Source organism: Hyaena hyaena, unplaced genomic scaffold (assembly GCF_003009895.1).
Source record: "Hyaena hyaena isolate Hyena2069 unplaced genomic scaffold, ASM300989v1 scaffold_1279, whole genome shotgun sequence".
Taxonomy (NCBI): Eukaryota; Metazoa; Chordata; class Mammalia; order Carnivora; family Hyaenidae; genus Hyaena; species Hyaena hyaena.
Window position 1 is genome coordinate 126721 of NW_024081909.1, and position 25716 is coordinate 152436.

General features: G+C 50.4%; 3 protein-coding genes across 4 annotated transcripts; 1 reads left to right on the plus strand and 2 right to left on the minus strand.

Moving 5' to 3' along the window:
- The first annotated feature begins 1252 nt into the window (after positions 1-1252).
- Positions 1253-2398, plus strand: GPR182 (G protein-coupled receptor 182). Its single transcript, XM_039223101.1, has one exon. It carries the CDS (start codon positions 1253-1255, stop codon positions 2396-2398), a length of 1146 nt encoding a protein of 381 aa, XP_039079032.1.
- Positions 2399-7438: 5040 nt separating this feature from the next.
- ZBTB39 (zinc finger and BTB domain containing 39) lies at positions 7439-13307 on the minus strand. The gene is made up of 2 exons (XM_039223100.1): positions 13283-13307; positions 7439-11768 (listed from the first exon to the last, which is right to left on the minus strand). Exon 2 carries the CDS (start codon positions 11722-11724, stop codon positions 9589-9591), a length of 2136 nt encoding a protein of 711 aa, XP_039079031.1. The 5' UTR covers positions 11725-11768; positions 13283-13307; the 3' UTR covers positions 7439-9588.
- Positions 13308-18315: 5008 nt separating this feature from the next.
- Positions 18316-25320, minus strand: TAC3 (tachykinin precursor 3). 2 transcript variants are annotated; one of them, XM_039223131.1, is made up of 7 exons: positions 25199-25320; positions 24489-24607; positions 21950-22055; positions 21739-21768; positions 21208-21261; positions 20745-20819; positions 18316-18582 (listed from the first exon to the last, which is right to left on the minus strand). In XM_039223131.1, the coding sequence occupies exons 2-6, from the start codon at positions 24600-24602 to the stop codon at positions 20746-20748; spliced, it is 378 nt and encodes a 125-aa protein (XP_039079062.1). In that variant the 5' UTR covers positions 24603-24607; positions 25199-25320; the 3' UTR covers positions 18316-18582; position 20745. The 2 variants fall into 2 exon arrangements, with proteins under 2 accessions (XP_039079062.1, XP_039079061.1); XM_039223130.1 differs by having other exon boundaries at positions 21950-22058.
- Between the last annotated feature and the right edge of the window lie 396 nt (positions 25321-25716).

A 25716-nucleotide genomic window follows, 5' to 3' on the forward strand; every position in this document is an offset into this window, starting at 1 on the left:
AGGGGAAGGATGCTGTTCTCCCCCTCCCCGTCTAGGAAGCTCCCTGAAGCTCAATGCAACCCCCTTTCCTACCGCACATTTAATCTTCTCTCTGTCTCTAGATCCTCCACCCAGGGCCAAGATGCAGGCTGGGGAGAATGGCAAGGGATGGGTGCGAGCCAGCTGTGAAGGGCAGAGTAACTAAAAGCCTGGCTGATTTTCAGATTTATTTTAGCCTGCCCACCCCCATCCAGTCTTGCTTTTGTAGGAACCAGCAGACAGGGGAGAGTGGGATTCCAAGCCAATTTAGGGTAGAAAACACATACATGTGTAAAGTAAGAGGGCCAGCCCTCTGCTAAGCACTTCACCTTGTTAGCTCAATTAATTCCCACAACATCCGTTAGTAGATATTATCGTCCCATTTTGCAGAGGAGGGGACTGAGGCTTAAAAAGGTAAATTCACTAGCTAGTGACTCAAGAGTCTGGATTTTAATGCTTGCAGCCTGACTCCTCCCCGCCCCTGGCACACTGGGTCTTCTGCTGTGACTTCCCCTCTATCTGGATTGGGGGAAGGCAGGAAAAACACTGACCCTCTCCCACAGAGCCTCAGCCAGTGATACTGCTTCCTGGATGAGAAGGACGGCCCTGAAGCCCACAGCAAAGCCAGCCCCACGGCCACAGTCCCTTCAGTCTCCGTGCAGCTCCCCAGCAGCCCAGACCCACTGGACCTCCAGGACCAGAGGCGCTCACGACAGAAACTCAGGTGGGTGTCAGCCTGTCTCAGGGAAGAAGGGAATCAGGGCTTTCCTGCACAATCCACAGATGTTCCTAGGGATAAATCAGAGGTGTGTGTGTGTGTGTGTGTGTGTGTGTATGTGTGTGCGCGCGCGCGCGCGTGTCCCACATCCATAGCCCAGATGGTGAGACAGAGTAAGACTTCACATGAAAGGGCCAAGGGGTGGCTAGGGCTGGAGACAGGATGGGACTGGCCAGGCCGGGGAGGAATCTGGTCGGGCACCAACAGTTCTGGTCTCTGCCACCGCTGAGTCCTAACAAAATGTCTCTGCTCACAGGTGAAAGCTGGCAAGGGAGTTGTGTGCTATTTATCTGCAGTTTGAATGTTTAAACTGCCTTCCTTGCCTCTTCAGACCCAGAATCTTTCCCCAAAGCCTCCTGGTCCTGGTGGCCCACTAACTTGAGACGTAAGGCTGCTTTTGAGGTCTTTGTTCTCTTCCAACCCTCTCTTCTCCCTACCAGGCATTTGCTGGTCCTGATGTCAGGCAAGGGCAACACGGGGCCTACCCCCACAGAGGGGTTCACCACAGCACCTGCCAGTGACTTTGGAGAGATCCACAACTGGAATGAACTGCTCTACTTCTTCAACCACACTTTGCCCGAGTGCCACATGGAGCTGAGAGAAGACACCAAGCAAGTGACCCTCTTTGTCCTCTACCTGGCCATCTTTGTGGTGGGGCTGGTGGAGAATCTCCTGGTGATCTGCGTCAATTGGCGCTGCCTGGGCCAGGCAGGGCTGCTGAACCTCTACATCTTCAACATGGCCATAGCGGACCTGGGCATCATCCTATCTCTGCCTGTGTGGATGCTGGAGGTCATGCTGGACTACACCTGGCTCTGGGGCAGCTTCTCCTGCCGCTTCACTCACTACTTCTACTTTGCCAACATGTACAGCAGCATCTTCTTCCTGGTGTGCCTCAGCATTGACCGCTACATCACCCTCACCACCACCTCTCCCTCCTGGCAGCGCCACCAGCACCAGATGCGGCGGGCCGTGTGTGCAGGTGTCTGGGTCCTCTCGGCCATCATCCCACTGCCTGAGGTGGTGCACATCCAGCTGGTGGAGAGCTCGGAGCCCATGTGCCTCTTCATGGCACCCTTTGAAACATACAACACATGGGCCCTGGTGGTGGCCCTGTCCACCACCGTCCTGGGCTTCATGCTGCCCTTCCCACTCCTAGTGATCTTCAACGTGCTGACGGCCTGCCGCCTTCGGCGCGCAGGATGGCCAGAGGGCCGGCGCCACTGCCTGCTGGTGTGTGCCTATGTGACCGTCTTTGCCATCTGCTGGCTGCCCTACCATGTGACCCTGCTGCTGCTCACGCTGCACGGGACCCATGTCTCCCTCCACTGCTACCTGGTCCACCTGCTGTACTTCTTCTACGACATCATCGACTGCTTCTCCATGCTCCACTGTGTCGCCAACCCTATCCTTTACAACTTTCTCAGCCCAAGGTTCCGGGACCAGCTGCTGAGCGCTGTGGTCCATTACCTCCCCAAGGTCCGGGCCAGGGGGGACAGACGTGCTTCCTCCTCCTCCTCCTCCTCCACTCAGCACTCCATCATCATCACCAAGGAGGGTGCCCAGCCCGCCCAAGCAGGCCCCAGCACCACCCAAGCCTGAACCTCTAAGTGCCAACTACCTCATCCATTCCTGCCCCTCAGGGTCTCCTAGGCAACTGAGGTAGCTCCTACTCTTCTCCATCAGCAAACTAGAAAGCTAGAGATATAGGTAAGAGACTTTGGGAAAGGGTCAGAACACTTATGGTCAATTTTGAGTACGTCTTACAATATTGAGGTGGGGAGGAGGAGAGGAGCCAGGGAGGTGTAGAGAACAGGTCCTTGGTGTTGTAGTATTTGTCTCGGTCCTCGGGACTAAAGAAGACACTCAGGAAAAAAAAAAAAAAGGTGAAATAAATAACAGAGACAGCCATGACTCTGGCTCTTTCAAAACTCGGTCCTTCCAGCTGGAATAGGCTAAAGGGATGATCAGCAGAGAGATGCATTCATTTCAGCAATCCCCCTGGCCAGAAGGAGTGTGCTCCACAGCGACCTCACACAACTTTCCTCTGTTTGTGTGCTTGCTGTTCTCCCGGCACACTATGCAGGCCGAGAGGACAAGAGGTCAGAGGCCAAGGAACCAGGAGGCCTCAGCAGGACGTTCCTAGCATCCTCAGTGAGATGACAAATGGAGAGGGTGAAGCAGAGGTCTGGCTCCCCACCCTCCCCACCATCCAGGAAGTGGCTCCATTTCCTTGCTGACACTCTCTCCTTCATCCACCCTACTTCCCTTCCCCCAAAGCAGAGGAGCCATCTCAGAGTTAGTGCTCCTCACAGCTCACTTGCTCTCTGCTTCAGATCTAGGGTATATCCAGACTTCCAGAAAGGGAGGCTATCAGAAACCCATCCCCATCCCTCCCTTTCTTTCCATATCATGGGCAAATATCAAGGGATATCCATTCCGGGAGCAGACCTTGGGACAGCCAGCAGCAGGCACTGACAGATGCTCTGTCCCTCAGCCCTTGTCCCCTGCATGGGATGGGGAGGTAGAAATTTTCTGATTCTGTCACAGGGCAGAACTCCGGTATTCTTCTTTTTTTAAAAAAATGCTTATTTATTCATCTTTGAGAGAAAAAGAGAGTACAAGCAGGGAGGGGCCGAGAGAGGGCGAGACCCAAGATCCAAAGCAGGCTCCGGGCTCTGAGTGGTCAGCACAGAGCCTAACGTGGGGTGTGAACTCATGAACTGTGAAATCATGACCTGAGCTGAAGTCGGATGCTTAACCAACTGAGCCACCCAGGTGCCCCACTCGGGTATTCTTCTAAGTCAGTTGTCACCCTTGAACTTCATTCTCCCTGGCCAGGTCTTTTCATAATTTTCTTGTCCTGCAACTTCTATTCATGCTTGTCCGATAGATAGGAAAAGTCTTCTTATCAACAAGTAGGTCCTCTGGGGGTTCCTGGGTGGCTCAGTCAGTTAAGTGTCCAATTCTTGATCTCAGCTCAGATCACGATCTCAAGGTTCGTGAGTTCGAACAGTGCAGAGCCTGCTTGGGATTCCTCTCTCTCTCTGCTCCTCCCCTACTCATGCTCTGTTTCTCAAAATAAAAATCAATTTAAAAAATCTTAAAAATAGGTAGGGCTCTCTAAAAGATTCATTTATCGGGGCACCTGGGGGGTTCAGTCAGTTGAGCGTCCAACTTCAGCTCAGGTCATGATCTTGTGGTTCATGAGTTCGAGCCAGGCGCTAGGCTCCATGCTGACAGCTCAGACCCTGGAGCCTGCTTTGGATTCTATGTCTCCCTCTCTCTCTGCCCCTCCCCTGCTCACGCTCTATCTCTCTCTCTCTAAAATAAAATAAAACACTTAAAAAAAATTTTTTTTAAAGACTCATTTATCAGTTGGGAATAGGCCTGTGTCCATGAAGGCAAAACCTAAGATCAGGACAGAGCACTGGTTGCACGTCTCTGGCCTCCTAATCCTGCCTGTGGAGAATGAAGGGCCTGTGTACGTGATCACTGGGAGCCTCTGTCCTGCTTAAGTTCTCAGTGTTTCTGGAATGTTTACCTTGGAATGAGCCAGAGCACTGACCCAGAGCACTCTTCTCCTCTGTTCTTAGATATCTGAAACCATATTCACCAGATGCATGAAACGCTGCTCCAACAGTGTACATACCTGTTTGTCAGGAGCACAGAGGGAGATCCTCCTATGATCCTCCTGCTTGCTGGGCCCAAATCTGAAAGGGTCTTAAGTGACAGATAAGCAGCTGCTCAGTGGCAGAGCTAGAGTCTTTTCAGCCAGAAGAGTCCAGGTTGTACCATGGAGTTGCAGTAAAGGCTTAACCTAATAATATAGAAAATGCATTAAACAGACTCTCTTCCCTTGTGCTCATATGAAAACCAAGCCAAAATCTGATGCCTATATCACTGCCTCCTCTGACTTGGGCTCTAGAAGTTTCCTAAAGGAAACCCAATTTTACACCTGTCACAACCCAGGTGACCTCAGAGGCCATCCCCCCACGGTCTCACTCTTCTCACAGATTTCTCTGGCAACCGTTCTCACCCAGGGAAGCATGAATACATTCTTAGGGCCTCAGGAGGACAGAGACCCTGCAATGCTGACTCTGTAGCAAGGCTGCTCCGCTCAGCACTTACTGTGCACTGATGAGGGCCATGCCTGGCCCGTGCTGAGACCAAATGGCCCAAATGGGCTGAGGTCTATCTCCTTTTATGCGGAGGCACATTTGTTATCGACCTCGTGAGATTATGCCAAACCTCTGCCTCCTTCCTGGATTGGCCTCTGTCTGCTCCGACATACTGTGTCAGTGAATCAGATGGCACTGGCAGGACAATTTGAGGCCAGATCTCTGGTCCAACTAGACATGAGCAGAGTCCCACTACTCTCTGGGCCAATGGAAGATCCCCTCAGGGAGGTTTCCCTTGGAAAGGTTGGGTTATTGACTTAATTTCCCACTAAAAACAGGTCAACAAGTTAGCCCTGGGGAATTCCAGCTGCAGGAAAGGAAACTTGTCACCTGGAAGAATGTTGGCAGCTGCTGAGAATGCTGGCGCTCCCGGGTGCTGGGCCCTGACCTCCTCAACAACGGACAGTAACCCCAGTCAAGAGGAAAAGAATTCCCGTTTCAAATTTCTTTTTTTTTATTCTAAATAAAAACCACACTTTGTGCTGAACAATGGAATATAAAAGAATCAGATGTACAACGATTTTAGACATCTACTGTTTGGGAAAAGAAGTTTACAAAATATACAAAACTTTACAGCAATAGATAGTAAACACTTAAATATTAGGAGGTCAGTACTCATTAATTTAATGGAAGGAAGTTAGACGTCAACAACTCTTCTTGGTTTCGTAAGAGACTTTCACTAGCAGAGGCGGCAGGGGAGGGCGGGCTGGACAGGGGAGGGGTGTTAAAGAAACCTTGAAATCAAAACAGTTTCATTTCAATTCGGGTGTTCAGCTTACGACACGTGATCACGATGAAATTGATGCTGTGTGCCTGCACTTCCTGACTCACTCAGTGCAGGCCTGAGGCAAAAAGAGGTGTGGGGACCTCCAGATGGCCAGACTTCTCCACACAGCCCACTCCCGTGCCAACAAAATCAGTGTCCATCTATAAAAGGATTTAAATTCGCTTCCAAAGATGAGCAGTCTCAGGACTAGGGCACAGCATGAGGCCAGAAGACGAAGAAAATCCATCAGTAGCAAAACCTGACTGGGGAGAAGGTATTTAAGCCCAAAGGTTTGTCCTGGAGACAAAGGGGTGCTGACAGATCGGGAAGGAAGAAAGTCAAAAACAAATTTTAACCACTTCCTGGTTCTTAGGGGCCACCTTTCCTAAGGGCCCAACTCCCACCTCCTTTTTTTCCACCTAGTCATGAACTATAGAGGCTCCCTGGGGTCTTAAAATTTAGGACCAAGTACTAAAGTACAGCAGCACATCCCAGCAGGCGCTGTGGCATCAATGAGCCATCAATGGGTCACAGGAGAAGCGGTAATGAGTACCTCTGACCAGCTTCCCTCCTCTGGCCAAAAGCAGTCTCTGCTATTTATTTCCATGTGCCATACAAGTATTACCTTTTCCCCTTAAGAAACAGGTTGGGAATAGCCTCATGTTGGTTTAATGCTCTATATTCGCCATCTTGAAATTCTTCATTTTTAAACAAGGGGCTCTGCAAATTATGTAGCTGGTCCTGAGTACAGAACAAGAAAGAGGGAAAAGGGAGAAGACAAGACATTCAGGGGTTAAATAGAACCTCAGAACAATACAGCAGACTGCTAAACTGAGCTCCAAGGTGGGGGTGCAGGGGTGCAACAAAATCAAACAAAAGGTTGAAAAAAATGTAAAAACTCAAAAGAAAATGAATACCTCTGACCAGGTATCCCAGAGTGCCCTCTGCCACAATAGTTTCAAGTAAAACAGTTCAGAAAAGAATGACCTGGAGGCAGCAAACATGACTCCAAACAAAGGGAAGGGTCAGGTGTGAATAAGGGGACAAGCAGAGGAAGAGGGTTTGGTCAGTGAGCCTCATGAGCTACTGACCCTGCTACATGTCTAACTGCAACCAACCAGGTCACCCTGATCAACCTCAGGGTTGACCTCAGGAGATCAGGGGATGCAGTTTTTTGTTTAGTGTTTCAGGGACAAAGTTTCAAGGATTTGCTTTTTGGTTTACAGGCAAAAAGAGAAAACTTCACAGTTTCAGGTTAAGTATACAGACTACCCAGCATCTACAATGCCCTCCGTTAAGGAAGACGGTTTCTCCAGCACATTGATCCATTCTCAGCTACCTGGTTGGGTTCCAGTAAGTATCACTTCTCTCAAATCTGACCATTCAAAAATCAGTCCTCATCAAGCATCTGGGAATTAACCAGCCTTGAAAAGCTTAGCAGACACTTGACTGTAGCCCTTCACACATTCTCCTTAAATATCTAATGATCAGCATGGGAAAGAAAGGGAGAAGTCAGTCAGGGATGAAAAGTCTCAGCAGTGGGGCACCTCGGTGGCTCAGTCGGTTAAGCATCTTGCTCTTGATCTCAGCTCAGGTCATGATCTCCCGGTTCGTGGGTTCGAGACCTGCACTGGGCTCTGTACTGACAGTGTGGAGACTACTTGGGATTCTGTTTCTGTCTCTGCCCCTCCCCTGCTTGTATTGTACTCTCGCTCTCTCAAAACAAAGTTAAAAAAAAAAAGTCTCAACACTGCTCTCCTGACAAGAATGTCCTGAGGGAACATTTAATAAGTTGGGTTTAAATGGTTAAAAGTGGCCACTTGTACAAATCCCTTCATGTTAACAGTCACCTCGCCAGAGACATGCACCCTAACCGGGAGGCTTTATCAATTTAGGGTTAGGGACAGAGACAGCAAGTCCAAAAGCAACGGAGCTTTGGCTTGCCTTTACACCTTGTCTTAACATAGCTTTCCAAGTTTAGGAAGGATGAGAAAATGTGCAAAAATGTCCTTCATATAACTTGTTACCCTCAACACAATGCCCAGTCTATTCAATCACAGGAAGGAAGAGGGATAAAAGTCCTAGGAATTTAATAAGCCCCAAATTTCAGGAACTTACATCCATTATCTAAAGGGTAATGCAAGAGACCATCTGGAGAGAAAGAAAAGAATTTGCTTGTTTAAAGGCTTGATACATTCTCCCCTAGTTCTAGCCCCTGTTTCCCAAATCTCTGGCCAGGACTGTCCCCTGGAATATGGCTACTGGCTGGAGAGAAACTCATTTTCCTGAAGTCACTAATCCAAAAGAGATGCTGGATAATATGTATATAAAAGCAAAAATAAATAAATATCATTGTCCAAAAAGGCTTTGTGAGTTAATTAAAACCACTTGCTTGTGAAACAGCCCGGGGTGCTGCTGAGTCCCACCAAGGGCAGTGGCAGGGCCTAGGCCAGGGACTCCCAGAGCTCGCCTGAGCAGGGTGAGGTAGTGAGTTACTGAGGTGCTACCTTGTGAATATGCGAGATCCGAGGGCCCTCTCCCTCAAGCCTTCTTTGGGCAGGAACCCCTCAAAAGCCACTGAGAACAGAGCCAAGCAGCCCCAAGGACTGCGCAGACTCCATCACAGCCACCGAGGGAGGGCCTAAACCAGCTGCCGTCTAATAGCGCCCCCTGGTGGCGATGCCATGACAGATCAGGATAAATTCCAGCAGGTCAAAGGTGAGCTGCCAAAGCTCCCGGCCAGTTAGAGTACAAAGTAAACAACAGGTTACCAGACTGGGACAGACAGACAGAACGCGCAACCCGCTACACACCGCGTTACCCGGGTCCCTTCGATCCTGAAGGGGTCACAGTCCATCACTCTGCCACCTCATGGGGTCTTCTCATCAACACCATAGGTCAAACACACTTCTAGGTGGGAGACTGGATGTAAATTAAGGCAAGGCTGCTGCTGTCAGAGACATCCCCACCTCTCCACCAGGAAACTCAAGCTCGATGGAGGTGACTACATCAAAGTGGCTCCTTGTCCTCTTTACCCCGCAGGAAAGGCCTAACAACCTGGGCTATAACTCCATAAAATCGTATTTCTTTGGAATTGAGGAGAAAGGAGAAACTTCCCATCCTGTCCATCCTGGCTGCTGCCTCTGGCAGCACAGCGGGACACCTCTTCTGACTGGCAAGGACTCATCCCAAAGCGTTCTGACCTAAATAGAAAGCTTTGTCCCCAGTTTGGATCTAGCTGCCAAAAGATTTTCCTGTCCCATCAGCAGATTAGAGCGTCACAACCAGCAGGTGCCTCCATCCCATCCGCCTTTTCCCTGCTGAGGGCTGGGCTGGGAGCCTGAGGGGAGCTGCCCTGCTGACTAGTCTTTTCTGAAAGACCGAATTTCCAAAAATCTCTCTCAAAGATGGGTGTCCCAGTTGGAAATCTGGTCCTAATACCCACAGTGAAAAGCCCTCTCTCCGCCTCCTCTATTCAGTGAGGCCGTTGGTTGGATTCTTAGCAGCATAAAACCTATCCGTAAACGAAAACTTGAGAGGCTCGGAGAGGGGATCTAGTGGACACCAACTGCCTGACCAGATCCCCAAACCAGCCTCAAAAGAATCAAAAACCACAGCCCTTCCTGGGCAGGAACAGGTAAGGAGGTAAACATGATAGGGCCGTTGCTTCTCAAATACAGTAACAGCTCGTGTGCTCTTTCTTTTTTTCTTCTTGAAACGCAAGACAGAACAGAATTCCTAGCAAGGCAAAATTGAAACTTTGGCTGGAGAGGGACCAACAGCCACTAAAAAATCAACGTCCTGGCTGCCGCCTGGGAGCTCCCCTCAGCTTCGCTGGGGCCCAGTCAGCTGTCCGGGTTCTTTTCTGCCTCTTTGGAATGGATAATGTACATGAAGGTCTGTTCGATGGTGAAGTCGGGCGGGAGGCTGCCTTTGTGCACACCGACGTGCTTGCTCATGAGGTTCAGCGTGGAGCTGTAGTGGCCACAGACCGTGCAGCGGTACATAAGGGCCCCCGAGTGCGTCTTCAGGTGGCACTTGATGGTTGAGCGGCCTCGGAAGAACTTGTGGCACACCTTACACTGGTACGGCTTCTCGCCCGTGTGGATCCGCCGATGGTAGTTGAACTCGCTCGTGTGTGCGAACCTTTTGCCGCAGACCTTGCAGCTGTACTTGCTGTTCCCAGGCTGGCCCTGCAGAGCCAGGTCCTCACTCAGGAACTCCTCTGCTGGCAGCTTCCGCTTCTGGAGAGTTGGGTGCTGGAGCCCAAAGCCAGGCCGGGCGTCAAGGCCACTGCTGCATTTGTGCTGGCTGACATGGTAGCGATAGGCAGCCTCCGACTTGAAGCTCTGGCTGCACAAGTGGCAGCGGAAGAGGGCGTCCTCCAGGCTCTGGTGCACAGCCATGTGCTTCTCCAGAAGCTGCCAGTCGACAAAGCTGTTCGCACAGACAGAGCAGGAGAAGACTGAAATGCCGAGATGGGACAGCGTGTGCCACATGAGGCTGCAGAGGTTGAGGTGACGCTGGTCACAGACGCTGCAGGCCTGCCCCTTCAGGTTCAGGTGGTCCAGGATGTGTCCCCGGACCACATGGAAATCTTTGGCCAGTGCCTTCCCACAGGCAGCACACTTCAACTCTGCGGAGGCTGCCCCTGAAAACAAACCCAGCTTCCCAGACAGGGGGTCATTGGGGTGGACAATAATGTTGTTCTCAAATATTCCATCCCGTCGGTGGAGGGTCAGCTGCCATTGGGTAAAGAATTTAGTTTCACACATGTCACAGGAGAAGAGGAAAATACCAATGTGGGACAGGACATGGGTCACCCGGGAGTTTCGGTCCTGGAAGTGGGTCTCACAGACCTTGCAGTTGCCTGTTAGCAGGTCCACGTGGTCCCGAGCATGCTGTCGGATCAGCTGAATGTTGGGCTCTAGAACTTTCTTACACACCTGGCAGGGCATGGCCTTATTCTCTCGGCTGTCATGCTCCCCAAAAGTCAGCTCATCCTCACTGTCGTCACTCAACTCGATCACCTCCTCGGCTGTGCCTATCTCCTCAGTGGGGTCTTCAAACTGCAAGTCATCGTCCCCCAGGTCCTCCAGCTGGAGCTCGTCCATCTGCCCAAAGCCTGGATCTTTGGAATGGTCGCTATTGCTCAGGCAGGAGTTGGTCCCAGTGGTAATGTCAATCGCATTGTCAGTGGTGAAGAAACTGTTTTTACTGAAGTCTCCGTTGCTCTGAACTTTGTATGGCTGGCAGGAGCTCGTGCTGGTTTGGACGGCCATGCTGGCAGTGCCGAGGCCTGGCTGAGTCACCATACTGGGAACAGATGTGAAAGGGGCAGGAGCATCATGGTCTTCTGTCTTTGGTGGCAGTGGCTGCTGTGGCAGAGGCAGGCTGTGGTTAGTGTCACCGGTAACATTTCTCTCTTCGTCTTTACAGCTTCCTCCAGCATCACAAGGTAACACATAATTTCTATCAGGGCCGAAGTGCTCCCCACCAGCCCGGAAGTCTCCAAGGGGATAGGCAGGTTCTGCCGCGCTACAGCTCTGGGCACCAGAGTGGCCCTCACTGGCACCGGTCAGGGGCTTGGCCACGGCAGTGCTCTCCAGATCAGGAAAGGTGGAGTGACAGGCCCGAAGGAGATCTTCCATACCCAGGCGCTCAGCTACCTCGTAGATAACCCCAACATTGATCAGGTCTGTGAAGAGCTCTGACGTGTAGACAAAGCTCAGGATCTTCTCAAAGTTGGCGGGGGTGATGAAGTCCACCACGTAGGTCCTGGCGGCATCGAGCCCAGTATTCAAGAAGAGGTTCTGGAAGTAGCCAGCGGCACAGGCCAGAACAGCTTTGTGGGCCGGGAAGGAGCGGCTCCCCACCACAATGGTGACATCGCACATGGTCTCTGAGAGCCGGCACTTGTTGAGTTCCTTCAGCAGGTTGTTGGGGTGGTTGGTGCTTTGCAGTTTGATCCTCATGCCCATCTTAGCAGCTCCTGTGAAGTCGCCTCTGTATCAGCACGGTTCACCTGCGGACAGTAAAAGCAAGAGGTGGATGGCCACACACATCCCTGCAGGCAAGGAGCTCTGCGGAAGAAAACCCCGCTCGTCTAAGAGTGTCCAAGCCCTGGGTGGAAAGCAGAGGACAATGGACGTGGAGAGCTGGTCTATGCTGCTGGGCACAAGGACAGCACAAATGACGGGAGAATGACCTCTCTCCCTGCACTTTCACAGAATCGCCCTAACAAAATCCAAAAGTATTGGGGAAAATAATGGATAGCTTGGTCTTTAAGAGTCAGTAAGAGATGTTGTAGGCCTGGTTGGACAGGAGCTAGTGCCTTAGAGCCAAGCGAGAGGCACCCTTTCAGACACAGTTTTTATTTCATTATCAAAGCCATGGGCTCAGACTTTACTCATAACTAATTTCCCAATTTCTTCCTGAATACAAGCTTTCCTATCTCATTGAGTACATTCACTTCTCTTACAATTGCCAAATGCCATAGACATCCTTGGACACAATAATCAAGGATCCATAAGCCAGTGAGGGCAAAATAAGGTTGCTCTATCTTTTAGTTTCCTATCAATGCTGTGTCCTTTCAGTCCCTAAATAAACTTCTTGCTCATTCAGGAGTTCCCATCTCTCCCTACCTCACGCTACCTGCTTACTCTCTTGTCTTGCCATAACCCAGACCCATCCAGATAGTACTGTCACCTTCTCTGTATGCTGTGGATGAAGCTAAGCGCTCAGGACCCAAAGAAATAAAGCAAAGTAGAATACACTGTGGTATTTACTATTAATTTTTTTTTTTTACCACCCTCTTTGGGACTTGACGCATATGCTGACCAGAACTACAAGAGTTACCTGATGCCCTAAGAAGGCACCTAATTATATAGAGAAGACTCCTGAAGGCTTGCCAGATCCCACTTTCCCCCCTTTTCGAGTCCTGCATGCCCAAGGAAGAAAAGCAAGCTACATTCTCCTTCAGTCTCACCACTCGCCCCGCGCGACACAGCCCCTTTCTCCACTTCACCACCTTCTACTAACTCCCAACTTTTTCTGGGGTCCAGAAAGCTTCTGTGCATTTTGGGGAAACCAGTCAAACATCTCCCGGGCCCTGATGGTCACACATCAGGTCGGGGCACTGGGAAGCCTGAGTCGCGGGGTGCGAGGGACGCAGACTGGGAACTTCCGAGAAGGCACCCCAACAATCCCTTGGCGCTGCAGTCTCCCCTCTGGAGGGTCGAATCCAGGAAGAAGGGCGTTGGATTGGGCTAGGGTGCTCCAATCTGGGGGCCACCGAGCACCTCGGTCCCTCCTCAAAGGGCGGGGGATCCCCCGGGGCGCCTGCGGACAGGGGCCGGGGCGCCGGGCCGGACGGGATAGAAGGGATGGGCGGCGGGACCGGCCGGGGTCGGCGCGCGGCCGGGAATGATGGGTCCGGCCGAGGGGAGCGGGCAGGAGGGAGCCCAGCAAGAGCGAAGGAAAGGCCGGGACGGGGGTCGGGCCTCGGCCAGGGGCAGCCCTCTGCCCGGCCGCGCTTACCCGGCTCCGCGGGGCCCGAGCACCATCGCCACCGCCGCCTCACACAAAGGCCCCGGCCCGCCGTGCCCGGCCCGACGAGGAGGCGGCGCCGCCGGCCGCGGCCAGACTCTCCATCCGCCGCGCTGCTCGCCGCGCCGGCCCGGGCCGCCCCCGCCGCCCGGCCCGCAGCGCCCCCCGCCGTCCCGGAGGAGGCAGCGCCCCCCGCCGCTTGGCCGCAGCGCCCCCAGCCGCCGGGGAGGAGGCAGCGCCCCCCCACGGCGGGGCCGGGAGCCAGGTGGGCGGGGCCGGAGCCCCCAAGACTCCTCCCGCCCCAGCAGCCCGCCGGGTCCCGCGCGCCTGGGGACCCCTGGCCAGGCCTCACTTCCCACCCCCGCGCGGTGCTAGCAGCTGCGGGAAAGCTTTCAACCCCCTCAATCCTGGTTTTTCTGAAATGTTCTCACCCTGGGACCTGGACAAGTGAAAAACCCTATCCGGACGCAACTCTCATCCTTTACCCTGATCTACGTCTTCTAGCCTCAGAAGCTTCTCAAAACTTCCACTTTTGTAGTTTTGCAAAAAAGAGGGGGAAAAAGTAAGATTATTAGATTAATTTATGTCCCCGCTAGGCTGTAAACTCACTAGGCTGAGAGCTTCCTGAAGGCAGGGAAATGTCGTTCTTAATAACTTAACGCAGTGCTTACCACATAATTCCTGGTCCTTATGATTGGTGCTTAATAAAGCCCGATTGAGTGAATGAACTTGAGGGCTGGGCCCCTGGTACATCCCCCTCTGAAAATTCGAGAATTCCCCTCGTCCCACCTAGGGGCCAAAGGAAGGAATTCATTCGCAGGATCCCACTCCACCTTGGGAGCCCAAGGCTGTTTGCTGCAGCCAGAAGGGGAGCAGGATTTGTCACCCCAAATATGCCTTTTTGGTATAAGGATTACTTTAAGCTGATTATTTTTAAGAAACAGCAGGCAGAGGAGAAGCTCTGAAACAGAATAGAAATTTCATTTATAAGGGAAATCTCCATTTGTAAGGGTGTCTCCCTCTCTGTACCAGAAAGAGAAAATGACTAAATCTCCAGAAACTCTTATCAATGGAGAAGGCAGGGAATTAAATTGGCCTAGCAACCATATCCTTATTCACCGTGGTTGGCCTGGAAACCCTCCATAACTGACTCTTTACCCCCAATATATTCTTTTGTCTTTAGCTGGAGACGGTATTTAAGGTGGTGGCTTAGGCCATTTGAGGGAGTGACTCTGTTTTCCTGCACATCTTCCATGTATACAGTAGGTATACTGTTGAGGTTACTCAACTTCTGTTTGTTTTTCTCCTGTTAATCAGTCTTTGACTATAGGGTGGTCTCAGCCAAGAGCTTGGAAGGGTTGAGGGAAAATTATTTTTCCTCTCTTATATCGCCAGCTGTTTCTAGAGCTCAATTGTGCTGCTTCTCCCCCCTTCTCCCTTAGCACGGCAGTTACCCTCCAAATCCTCTCCTAAGATGCCCCTGCCCAAGAATCGTCATCAAACCAAAACTCCTTGCCCTCCCTGCCCCCTCCCCACCACCACCATTACCATCAAAGACATTAGCAGTCATGGTCATCCTGTTCTCCCCCCTCAATACATAGGAACCCCTCACGCTCTTGGACCCTTCTGTTTCAGCCTCTCTCCCATCACATTCTGTCCACTGCCAGATGATACAAGGTGGCCAGGCACAACCCCCCAGGGCAGGCATAGGGTAGAGTTCAGTCATTCCTCCACGGGTGAATGGGAAAAGGAGGACACGCTGGATGTTGTCAACTGATCTAAGACAGTTTGGCCATTCAGCAACCGTCAGCTAGCTTGATGCATTTGGGAGACTGTGTGTCCCCTCTTCCACGACCCTACTAATTGGTGTTAGATTATACTGAAAGCAAGTGTTATACCAAATGATGCCAATCATGTAATATTTATTAGCAAGGAGATACAAAAACGGTCATATGACTCTCTTGTAGTTTGGGGGGCAGGCAATCCCACTTAGCTCTCTCATGAAAGGGTCACTTGGAAGTTGATACACCTTCCAGTGGCAGGCCCACCCCCCACAGTTGGACGAAGTGACTGAGTGTGCCCCTAAAGTGGAGCCTCACGCAACTGATAGACTCCAAACTTCCAGCATGACTCTGAGACATTAGGCTGCAAGAGTCTTCAGTCTCTTCAAGCTTCCTAACCAAATGCCTTAACTATCTCTGGGGAAGTGTTGACCCCAGTAAATGTACTTCACGTGCTAAGAAAACACTCTAAAGGTGTGGATTAAAGCTTATACTGTTTATACTTGTGATTTTGTGATTTATAATATATGTGTGTGTGTGTGTGTGTGTGTGTGTGTGTGTGTGTATTTGGTCTTCATCCCCATTTCTGGCAGAGCTCCTAAACCATTGGAATTTCCTAAGTGATGAATATTACAAGAGTGTCTTATGTTATGTTAATGAGTGGCTTTGTGGCATCACCTAAGATGGGGGTGGAGGTTGCATTAATTGCCAATGACCAATGATTTACTCAATTATACCTATGTAGTAAAGCCTCCATAAAAACTCAAAAAGATGGGGTTCAGAGAGTTTTCTGGGTTGATGAACACATGTAGGATCCCGGAGAGGGGAGTAGTGCACTCAAAGAGAACGCAGAAGCTCTGTGCCCCTTTGCCCATGCCTTGCCCTATGCATTTCTTTTATCTGGTTGTTCTGGAGTTATGTCCTTCTTTTGTTTGTTTGTTTTTTGTTTTGTTTTTTATTTATTTCTGAGAGAGAGAGAGAGAGACAGTGTGAGCAGGGCAGGGTCAGAGAGAGGGAGACACAGAATCTGAAACAGGCTCCAGGCTCTGAGCTGGCTGTCCACACAGAGCCCATTGCCGGGCTCAAACCCACAAACCGTGAGACCATGACCTGAACCGAAGTCAGACACTCAACCAACTGAGCCACCCAGGCGCCCCTGGAGTTATGTCCTTTTATAATAAACTGGTGATTTAGTAAATAAACAAGTCTCCCAAGTTCTGTGAGCCACTCTAGTAAATTAATCAAACTTCAGGAGGGAATCATGAGAACTGCAGTCTGTAGCCTGTAGATCAGAACACAGGTAACGAACTGGACATGAGATGGCATCTCAACCGAGGGGCAGTCTCATAGGACTGAGCTCTTAACTTGTGGAATCTGATATTACCTCTGGGTAGACAGTGTCAGAGCAATACTTGTTAGTGTGGTGAAACCACTCCTCTAGCCACGTTGGAATTAGTCCAGAACCTTTAAGACTAAAGTCTTTGTAAAGTAAATCACCATGCAATCCCAGTAACACACACACACACACACACACACACACACAGCTAAGTGGAGAAGGGCCAGAAACCCAGTCAAGGTCTTATTGGCCAGTTCTCCTTAGGCACCAATCTCTTAGCAACAGGAAGAGGAGGGCCAGTATTCCTTCACACTAGTTCTCCAAGTACAAAAACAGCAATCTGACTTAAAAGTTGGCTTCATTTTTACTGGAATCCCAAGGACTGCAATTTTTGTCAGCCCCACCAGAGAGCAACCTTTCTGCATTTATGCTCCTACTTGGGAAAGCATTTGTGTCATCTCAGCACACACGCCCATCTCCCAAGTCTGAGCAGAAACAACTCTTCAAGCTTTCATGACCCAAATAAATTCCCCAGATTCTGCAAAAGTTACTCTGCTTAAAAACCCTCTAGTTAGGTTATTTTGAGAAGCCAACATGATGACTCACTGAAGAAAGGCTTGAGGCTCTGGGGTAAGAACATTCTTTGACCTCTAGCAATAAACCTGACCTAAGGGATACTGAGTTGAGCTTTCTCTCCTCCCCCACCCACACTGTTCAGCTGTAGGTCCAAAGTTGCCCCATTCAGGTTCTGGGAAGAGAGAACTTCCACTGGGGTGAAGAAACTGTAAGAAGTAACCTCTGGCTCCATGGCCCTGTCTCCACACAGCCTTGGGAGAATGGAGTGTTGATGTTGTATCAGGGCAGTTCAGAGACACAGCCAGGCCCTGCACCGGTCTAAAATATGGAGCCTGAGGGTCTCCCAGACTATTCCTTTAGGGTACAGAACACCCCCTTGGGATCCCTTACGTACTCTGTGGACTGCTAGACCAGTGCTACAGGGGCTGGTATGAGTTGCAGTATAGAGGAGTCTGAAACAAGTATTTTCCATTTATAATAACTGAAAAGGCCAGCTGACACTGAAGATATCGCTCCCTTCTTTCTCGGCCTCTGTAGTAACTTCCCCATCCACACCCCATCCTGGCAAAACCAAGTGTTGTTGGCCTGTCCACCACCCTGCTACAGTGTAAACAATGTGTATAGCTCACCATTACAGGACCCATGCTCGACATTTGGAGACAGAAATACAGTACAGTTCAATAGATTCATCCTCCTCTGTGGCTGGGTCCTTACACAGCCTTGACCTCCCTGCCCTTCTCTAAGTAGAGTCAGATTCAAGGACTGATGTCTCCTAGGCTTATCCTACAAACACAGACACGGTCATCCAGAATATATTTTTCCTTTATCTGAAGTCTGTGAAAGTCTTTGAGTGCTAGAAACCACCTTCCATATTCATCCATTTATTATTTTTGAAATGTTTATTTATTTTTGAGAGAGAGAGAGTGAGCAGGAGAGAGGCAGAGAGGGGGTCAGGGCACCGAGGATCCAAAGCAGGCTCTGTGCTGACAGCAGTGAGCCCAATGCAGGGCTGGAACTCATGAACCATGAGATCATGACCTGGGCCAAAGTCAGATGCTCAATCGACTGAGCCACCCAGGTGTCCTTCATTTATTTTTTAATTACTAAATAAATCTTCCAATACTAATTGTATGAAGCCCTGCTTAAGGCACTGTTGGGAAAATTGATATGTGTACAAAATAAAGATGCTTCCATTTATAAATGATACATGTATGTGTGCATACATGTATGTGTATGTGTGTATTATGTAGCTTGAAGAGTCCAGGAAGAGAAAAACTCACGTAGCAACCAAATAAATCCATCACTCTAGGTCATATGTGAAAATCCTTTATTGTTGAGGAGTGGAAAGAGATGTCATGTTTTTAAGTGTAAGGACACTTACATTATCCAAGGGGATCTACAGCCAATGCCCACTGGGACTAAGGATGCTCGCTTTGCAGTTTCTCCATCACAGTGAGGTAGAGGGATGGGGAAGGAGTCAAAGCACAGCAGTGTTACACGGCTGGGGAAGAGAAAGGGAGCTAGAGCACATGCAGCTGGGGGTTGGGAGAGGGGACAGGTGTCTTCATGATGCAGCCTATAAGTCCAGAAGTGGAGTGCTGAGGAGTGAAAAAATAAAATCACATCTTCTGTCCTGTAAAACTCCCCCCGACCACCGGCTAGGGAAGCAGGGGAGTATGTAAGGGAGGAAAACAGAGAACAGAAGTCTCAGCCCTCAGCTATCCCTGTAGCCTCTGAACGAGAGGACTGAACTCCTTTAGCCACAGGAGCTTGCTCCTTCCCAGCTGCAAGTTTACCATGCTATTTATTTTATTTATTTATTTTTTAAGAGAAGGAGAGGGGCAAAGGGAGAGGGAGAATCTTAAGCAGGGTCCATGCTCAGCATATCATCCTCACATCCCCATGAGCAAGGCAGGCACACACATAGCCCCATTCAATGTGCCTGGGTGCTAATGCTTCCCCAGTCTCAGCTAGTCCCTCCTCCTCTTTCCAGAAAACCTCCCAGAGGAAGAAGAGGCCCAGGGATCACTTCCTTTGTTAGCAGTTTCACACGAATGAAATCAGCTGACACAATGATCTGTGTTGATCCATCTCATCTAATCTCCTTTAAATGCCAGCCGCCAGGGACTTTATGTGCTATTCTTTCTGGCACCTAACAGGTTGAGAATGCTCCATCAGTGGTGACATTATGAAGGCTGTAATTATGCGACTGGTCCCTCTGAAAGAGCCTAGATTCACCAGCAAGCATTAAAAGTAGATTTCCACAATGCACTTGTTTCCACCATTTGTATAAAATACTATGGCAAAATTGCACTGTAATTATCTTTATGGCCGATGCATAACGCTGAGGGAGACTATGTCATCCAGATATAGCTGCCCGTATAATTATCTGGCGGTCGGCAGGACTGAAATAACCGTCTAATGAGAGCAAAATGATACGGTAAGTACCATGTAATCAGCGAGTTACGGTTATTACGGCTCTTTGTGCCCTCTCACCCAACACTGAATGGGGGGCTAGACCTAGTCTCCGGGCCCACGAAGCTATGCACAGGCAGTTTCATCGAGAGCTCTTGCTCCTCTGGTCTCCCCTGAGACAAATGACTGTGGGTAGCAGGGACACAGGGAGAGGGGCGGAGTCTCTCTGTGATCACAGACGCTTCCCAATGCCTCTCTTTTTCTCCCCCCACAACTTCTTTCTTCAGAATGCAAAGAAGCCCATCAGTGGGGCCGCGTTGCTGTGTGGGGGAAGATGAGGCTGAGACTATAGCTTCTGTGTTTTGACTAGACACTTCCCTGGGGGACTCTCATTTTTGAATACCAAGCAAGAGTTCTGTCAGCCCACTCAAGCCCAGGGTCCAGCCCAGTCAGCTCTAGGCAGACAGACCAGAGCCAGCCAGGGGGGACACTGGGACATTACTCATACCTCTCAGACGACAGTAATCATAACACAGCCAACACACAGCACTAGGCACTATGTGCCACGTACTGTTCTGAAGAATTTACCTATGTTCAATCCTCAAAACCACAACCCTGCAAAATAATATCACCCCCATTTTTCAGATGAGGAAACAGAGGCAGAGAAGGGTTATATAACTTGGCCAAAGAGACACAGCCAGCGAGCTGCAGATACAGGATTCAAACTCAGGCTATGCTCTTGTCCATTTTGCTACACAAAGCAACCAAGCTAGTTACACCCTATTAAATTTCAGAGTTTCTTGCATTTCTTCCTAAATCACCCTTGTGAAGAACCACACGCTCGACCCAGTCACTGGAGATTCTGAATGAGGTGAAAAGTTTTAGCCCGCCTCGGATGTAGAACACTTTACATACAAATTGGATGTACCTGTAATTATCAGATGATGGTCTCTTCGTCTTATACATAGATAATGAGAGAATGGATTCCAAACAGCAGAAGTTATCCTTCAGAGAAGCCACAGAGGAAGCTCCTCTCTCCCCATTCCCCACCACTAATGCCTGCTGATGAGTCAGCCAGGGTCCATGATACAGGAGAAGGAGAGGGAAAGCGGGGTGTATGCTTGTGCACGTGTGTGCATGTGAGTGTGCATTTTCTTGCAGATAATATGCACCTCTAAGTGATGGTGTGTTTGACCAACGGTGTGCTGGGCACTGGCAGTATATTTTAGGGCAGATATATGAGTATTAATGCCTGTAGCATCAGAGGAAATGCCTCTCTGGCAATCCCGTCTCCCACTCTCCACCCCTTACAGTCTCCTCTCCTCTCCTAACCAACAATTCTTACCTCACTCCACACTGGGGGGATACTTCAGGGTGCCAAAGCTGGAGACAGTCTCTTGGTTTACATCAATAGAAGTGTCTGGGGAAAAGTAAACAGTGTGGTTAAGAGAGATGTTTCTGAATGTGACCTTCACCCTGACCCAACAGCGAAGGGCTAGCCATGAAAGCCAGCATTGGAAGACAGAGTCGGGAACAAGAAGCACATTGTGTTTGGGAGATAGGGAGGAAGCAGGGGCCCCCAACTCCTTCCAAGCGCAGCAGCACTATCTTATAAAGGTCTCCCCATTGTGCTCCTAGGGAGAGTTGGACTATGGATCCAACCCAATTGGATAGAAGGGCCAAGGAATACTCACTATAACTAAGAAAAGTCCTGTCTTACCCTCTGGTGAGAGAGATGAGACACTTGACCTCTGCCATATCTTTGCTAGTACCCAAAACCCTCCCATTGTATCGCCACATACTCCTACCTGGCTGGTTGTTCCTCTTGCCCATAAGTCCCACAAAGAAGTCGTGCATGTCACCTGTAGAAAAAGGACCAACATCGCCAACGGTGATAATGGGCAGTGGGGGCAGAGGGAGATGTGTCAAGACTTCTGAAATTGGGTTTCTGTTCTTTGGTTCTTTAACATGCCACAGCTTGTCCCCCAAGTTAGCAGCCTATCCCCAAAGCTCATCCTCTCTACCCACTTCTCCCTCCTCCATATTTCAAGAATTCTCTGCCCCCACAGGTGCCTGGCTTAGAATCTTCACAGCCACCAAGAGATCCTCTTGGTTCCCAATGACCCGCTGATGGAGGGGGAGTCCACCACACTCCTCACACCTGCTTCCTACTGGTTCCCAGAGACCTCTCACATCCAGGAAAGGCTAGCTGAGCTGTTGCAGCTGGCATATTGTTTGGGCCAGCTGAGATGGGGCAGCCAGAATAGTCACTGGGCCCCATGCCCATGGAACTCTAGCAAGCGGTCAGCAGAGACAGGGAGGGAGAAGAGGATACTCACGTTTCTGGGGAAGTGGCAATTCCTTAGGATCTGTGAAAGCAAGGACAATGTGTAACTGGGGAATGGAAAGTGACAGAGGGGATTCAGATCACAACCCTCAAGTATACACCAAGCCACCTCCAGTCTCCATCCCACCTAAAGGCTCCTCCCAAGCCTATTTAATGGTCAGAATCTTGCCCCCCACCACCCTCTCCCCAGGGCTGTTTCCTACCCACGCTAGCCTTGCTCAGCATTTTGAGCAATCCATCCAGAGAGACTGAGCGGCTGTCATAGAGTTTCCGGAGCAATGACGGGGGCAGCTGGTAGAGGTCCAAGTCCTTCTAAGGGACAGAAACAAAGAGGGCTGAGGCAGGGGGCTCACACCTAATCCATTCACCCCTCCCCACAAAGAATGGCCTCTTCTTGAGCCCATCACGCCTAAACCTAACATTTTATTTCTTCAGGATTTCCTCTGGTTTATACTGGAAGAGAAGTGGGCTCTCAAACTGTGTACCACGGAACAGCAGCATCACTGCTGTAGGCTTGTTAGAAATACATAATCTCAATCTCAGTCCTACCCAACCTACTAAAACAATCTGCATTTTAACCAGGCCCCCGGGGCAATTCGTATACACAGCAAGATTTGAGAAGCATTGTAAAGGGAGCACAGTGGGCATTCCTGTAGGCAGACAACTGTCCTGGTTTGTCCCGGACTAAGAGCTTCCCTGGGATGTGGGGCTTTCAGGGTTTAAGCTGGTGGTCCTGGGAAAACTGGGACAGTTGGCCACTCTGTCTCCCAAGCTCAAAGGAGACTGTCCCTTAGGGCTCTCTCCCAGCTCCTGCTGACTCTCAGTGAGAAGGGCCATTGGTCCTTTCTCCTTGGCCCATCAGGAACCAGTTTGCCCAGGGATGCGGTGCCCCACTACAGGAGTGAGCCATGATTGCCACCACTCCTAAGAAATGCCCATCGGACAGAGCAACTGTCCTCTTTACTCCATGACTGAGTCACAGAGAGGGCGCAGTCCTTGCGATGGGTGTTGGTAGGCAGCTGGGGCTGCGATCCTGAAATTCCCTTACTCTGCAGCACGTCTGTGGATGATTCTCTGCCTCTGGTTCCCACCACCTCTCACCCTCTTTTCTTCTCCATAGATTTCTGCCTCTGGTTGTCTCTTTCCTTTCTACACTGAATTCAGATTTAGATTATCTGAAACAGTGTGTTCAGAATGACACCTCTTGTCCTCTGCAACTGAACAGAGCTCTACATTCTGGACCTGCTGCCAGGAAGGGGCTCTTCATTGTCTTGCTGATTTTTTTTTTTTTAAGCAACCTGGGCACAGCAGAGTGGTTGGTGGGGACACATCACACAGCCAGCTAGATGCAGCTGCAGAGAGACAATGGCAATGATCATGTCTGGAGATTCTCACCTTGAATCTTAGCGGTGTCTCTCTCTCCAAAGCCCAGGTGTCCTTGGACTCCCGAGCACACACACAGCACATTAACACAAGTTGTACCGTGCATATACCAACCAGTTGGCCAGGCACACATATATCCTACCTTCGCCTCACCCCAGGTTCCCTCATCCTCACAGACCTTCGGGGAAAAAGGAGGGGATGGCAAACTCTCTCTTTCATTGACCATCCGGTCCAAGGTCTTGAAGCAAGCTTGTCTTAGAGAAACATAGCCAGATATTCTGACCGTCTCCAGCTGGAACTCTGGGCTCCGAACCTAGCTTCCAGCCCACCTTTGGCACTCCTTGTGTATTTTTTGTATTTTTGAACTGGCTCTGGTCTTTTGGATCTGGTGCAACGGCTGCCACCTGCAAGGCTGCCCGCCTATCATGCCCTGGAACACGTATAGATGAAGGCTGGTTTCTCTCTTTGCCCTGTGCATGGCATCCTAGGCAGCCACTTTTCCCAAATTGTTCAAATATTCTGCCCACCTCCTGTAATGAGATGCTAAACAGATCTGAGCTGGAGAGGCAGTTAGACTTCACACACTGAATTTGTAATGAGTTCCACCTATAATCATCTTAAAAGCATGTGTACCAATGTAATTGCTGCCATTTCAAAACCTTGAAAAGACTTCCTCCCTGCTCTCCCCCTGGACCCCTTCCCTGACAACTCCTGTTCTTTTTCTTAGAGAAACTTTGGAAATTGAAGCCTGGACTGTTTCGTGGGGGATTTTGCCCTCTATCCTGACTAAACAGAGGCTAGAGCAGGGTGAAGGAAAGGAAAAAAAGGGGGTAGGGCTTACAAATACCTGAGGTTACTGGGAGTGGATGAGCAAAATGTATAGGAATTTATTTGAATTTTGAAGATAAAAGAATATACATAACTGGTAGGTAAAATAGCATATAAATGACCATTTGGGAGAGAAATTCTGAGTATATTTCATACCATCCAGGGAATGGAAAGGATCTGCCCCCTGCAGAAGGACAGAAACTGAGCTGGACCACCCCAGCTTACCCCTCACAGTATCCAGTCCCCAAGTCACCAGTCAATCAACCAACAAAACAACGAATTGGTAGGGCACTTTTTAGGTACAGGGCTATCAAAGACACGCAGAGGGACAGAGACACTTATAGACACATACCTAGAGACAGTGAGAACATGAGACCGCCAGAGGGGCAGGGAAACCCACCCTCTGATGGATGACCCAGGTAACTCCCACCCCACCTTCCTCTCAACAGCTGTGGAACAGGCAGAACGCCAGCTCTCATGACGCTGCCCAGGACTCTGCCAGGGTGGGCGCAGCTAGAGGGGGTGTCTTACCTTGTTGTGGCCCCCACCGGGCACCACCTGCTCCCGTGAGTCCTCACAGACAGCCCCAAAACTGTAAGCCAGGCTGACGGCCAGAATGGCTGCGAACAGCAGGGCGCTCCGCATGGTGCCTAGGAGGGCAGAGGGACAGGACAGGAGTGCAGGGAGCATATACCATGGGTGCAAATGTAGGAGACATTATGCAGCTGGCAGCCTGGCTTGACCCTGCTTCTCCAGCCCCAACTCCCCCATCCAAGCCTTGGTCTGGGGAGAGTATCTCCGAGCAGGGAAGCCATCCCTTGGGCTCAATTTCCCTGCTCCCCCACCACACATCTCCCCAGGCTGAGCACCTGGCAATGAGCAATGTTGCAATAGTGCCAGACGCTAGTCTTCCAAGGAAGGTGATAGATCCGTAGGACATGCACCAGTCTCTCTTCTTAGTCAGCTTGAGGAGGGATCCTGGATTCTATTTTCCAGCACTAGGTAACCCAAGACTTAGGTAAAAACTTTCTAGTATTAGAAGAATCAGTCTGAACCCAGAGGCTCCAAACATTACTGGTTTTGAAACCCTATCGGCGCTTTATGCTCACCTTCCCAGTACCCTGTTCCCAGATCAAAAGCTGCCACCTTTATTCCCTCCGGTCCTTTATTCCCTCCTAACTCTGGCCTCTGTCCTTTGGTGCCAGCTCCAGTCCATCCCACATTCTCCCACTCGTGCCTACCTGTGGAGCAGCTTTGAGCCTAGGGCAGATGGTCTAGCAGGATCAGGGAGCTGGCCAGCAGCAGCAGTACCCACTCCCCACACGCTGGTGGTGCTGGTGGTGCTGGTGGTGACGCTGCCTCTTTGTAGAGAGAGGGGAGTGGAGGGGAGGGGATCTGAGGATGTGGCAGGAACACGGCCCAGCTCCCAGATAAAGGTTCTGGGAGGGTCTGGGGGAGCTGGAGGAGGGGCTGTGAATCACCAATCCCAGGGTGGCTGGAGGGGAGGGGGAAGGCTGGTAGAGAAAAAAGAGGATATAGGCTGCAGCCACATACACACACACACACACACACACACACACACACACCACAAACCCTGCAGTGAGCTGGAGTTATCCAGCAGCCCACTTTCCAACAGCCCCTGAGCTGGCCACACTAAAGAATGATATTGTATATGCTTAGTCCCACAATTTCCATGCTGGATCTAACTCAATAGGTATGGTCCTTGAGTCTCTTTCTACTCGTTGTTCACCCACCAGCT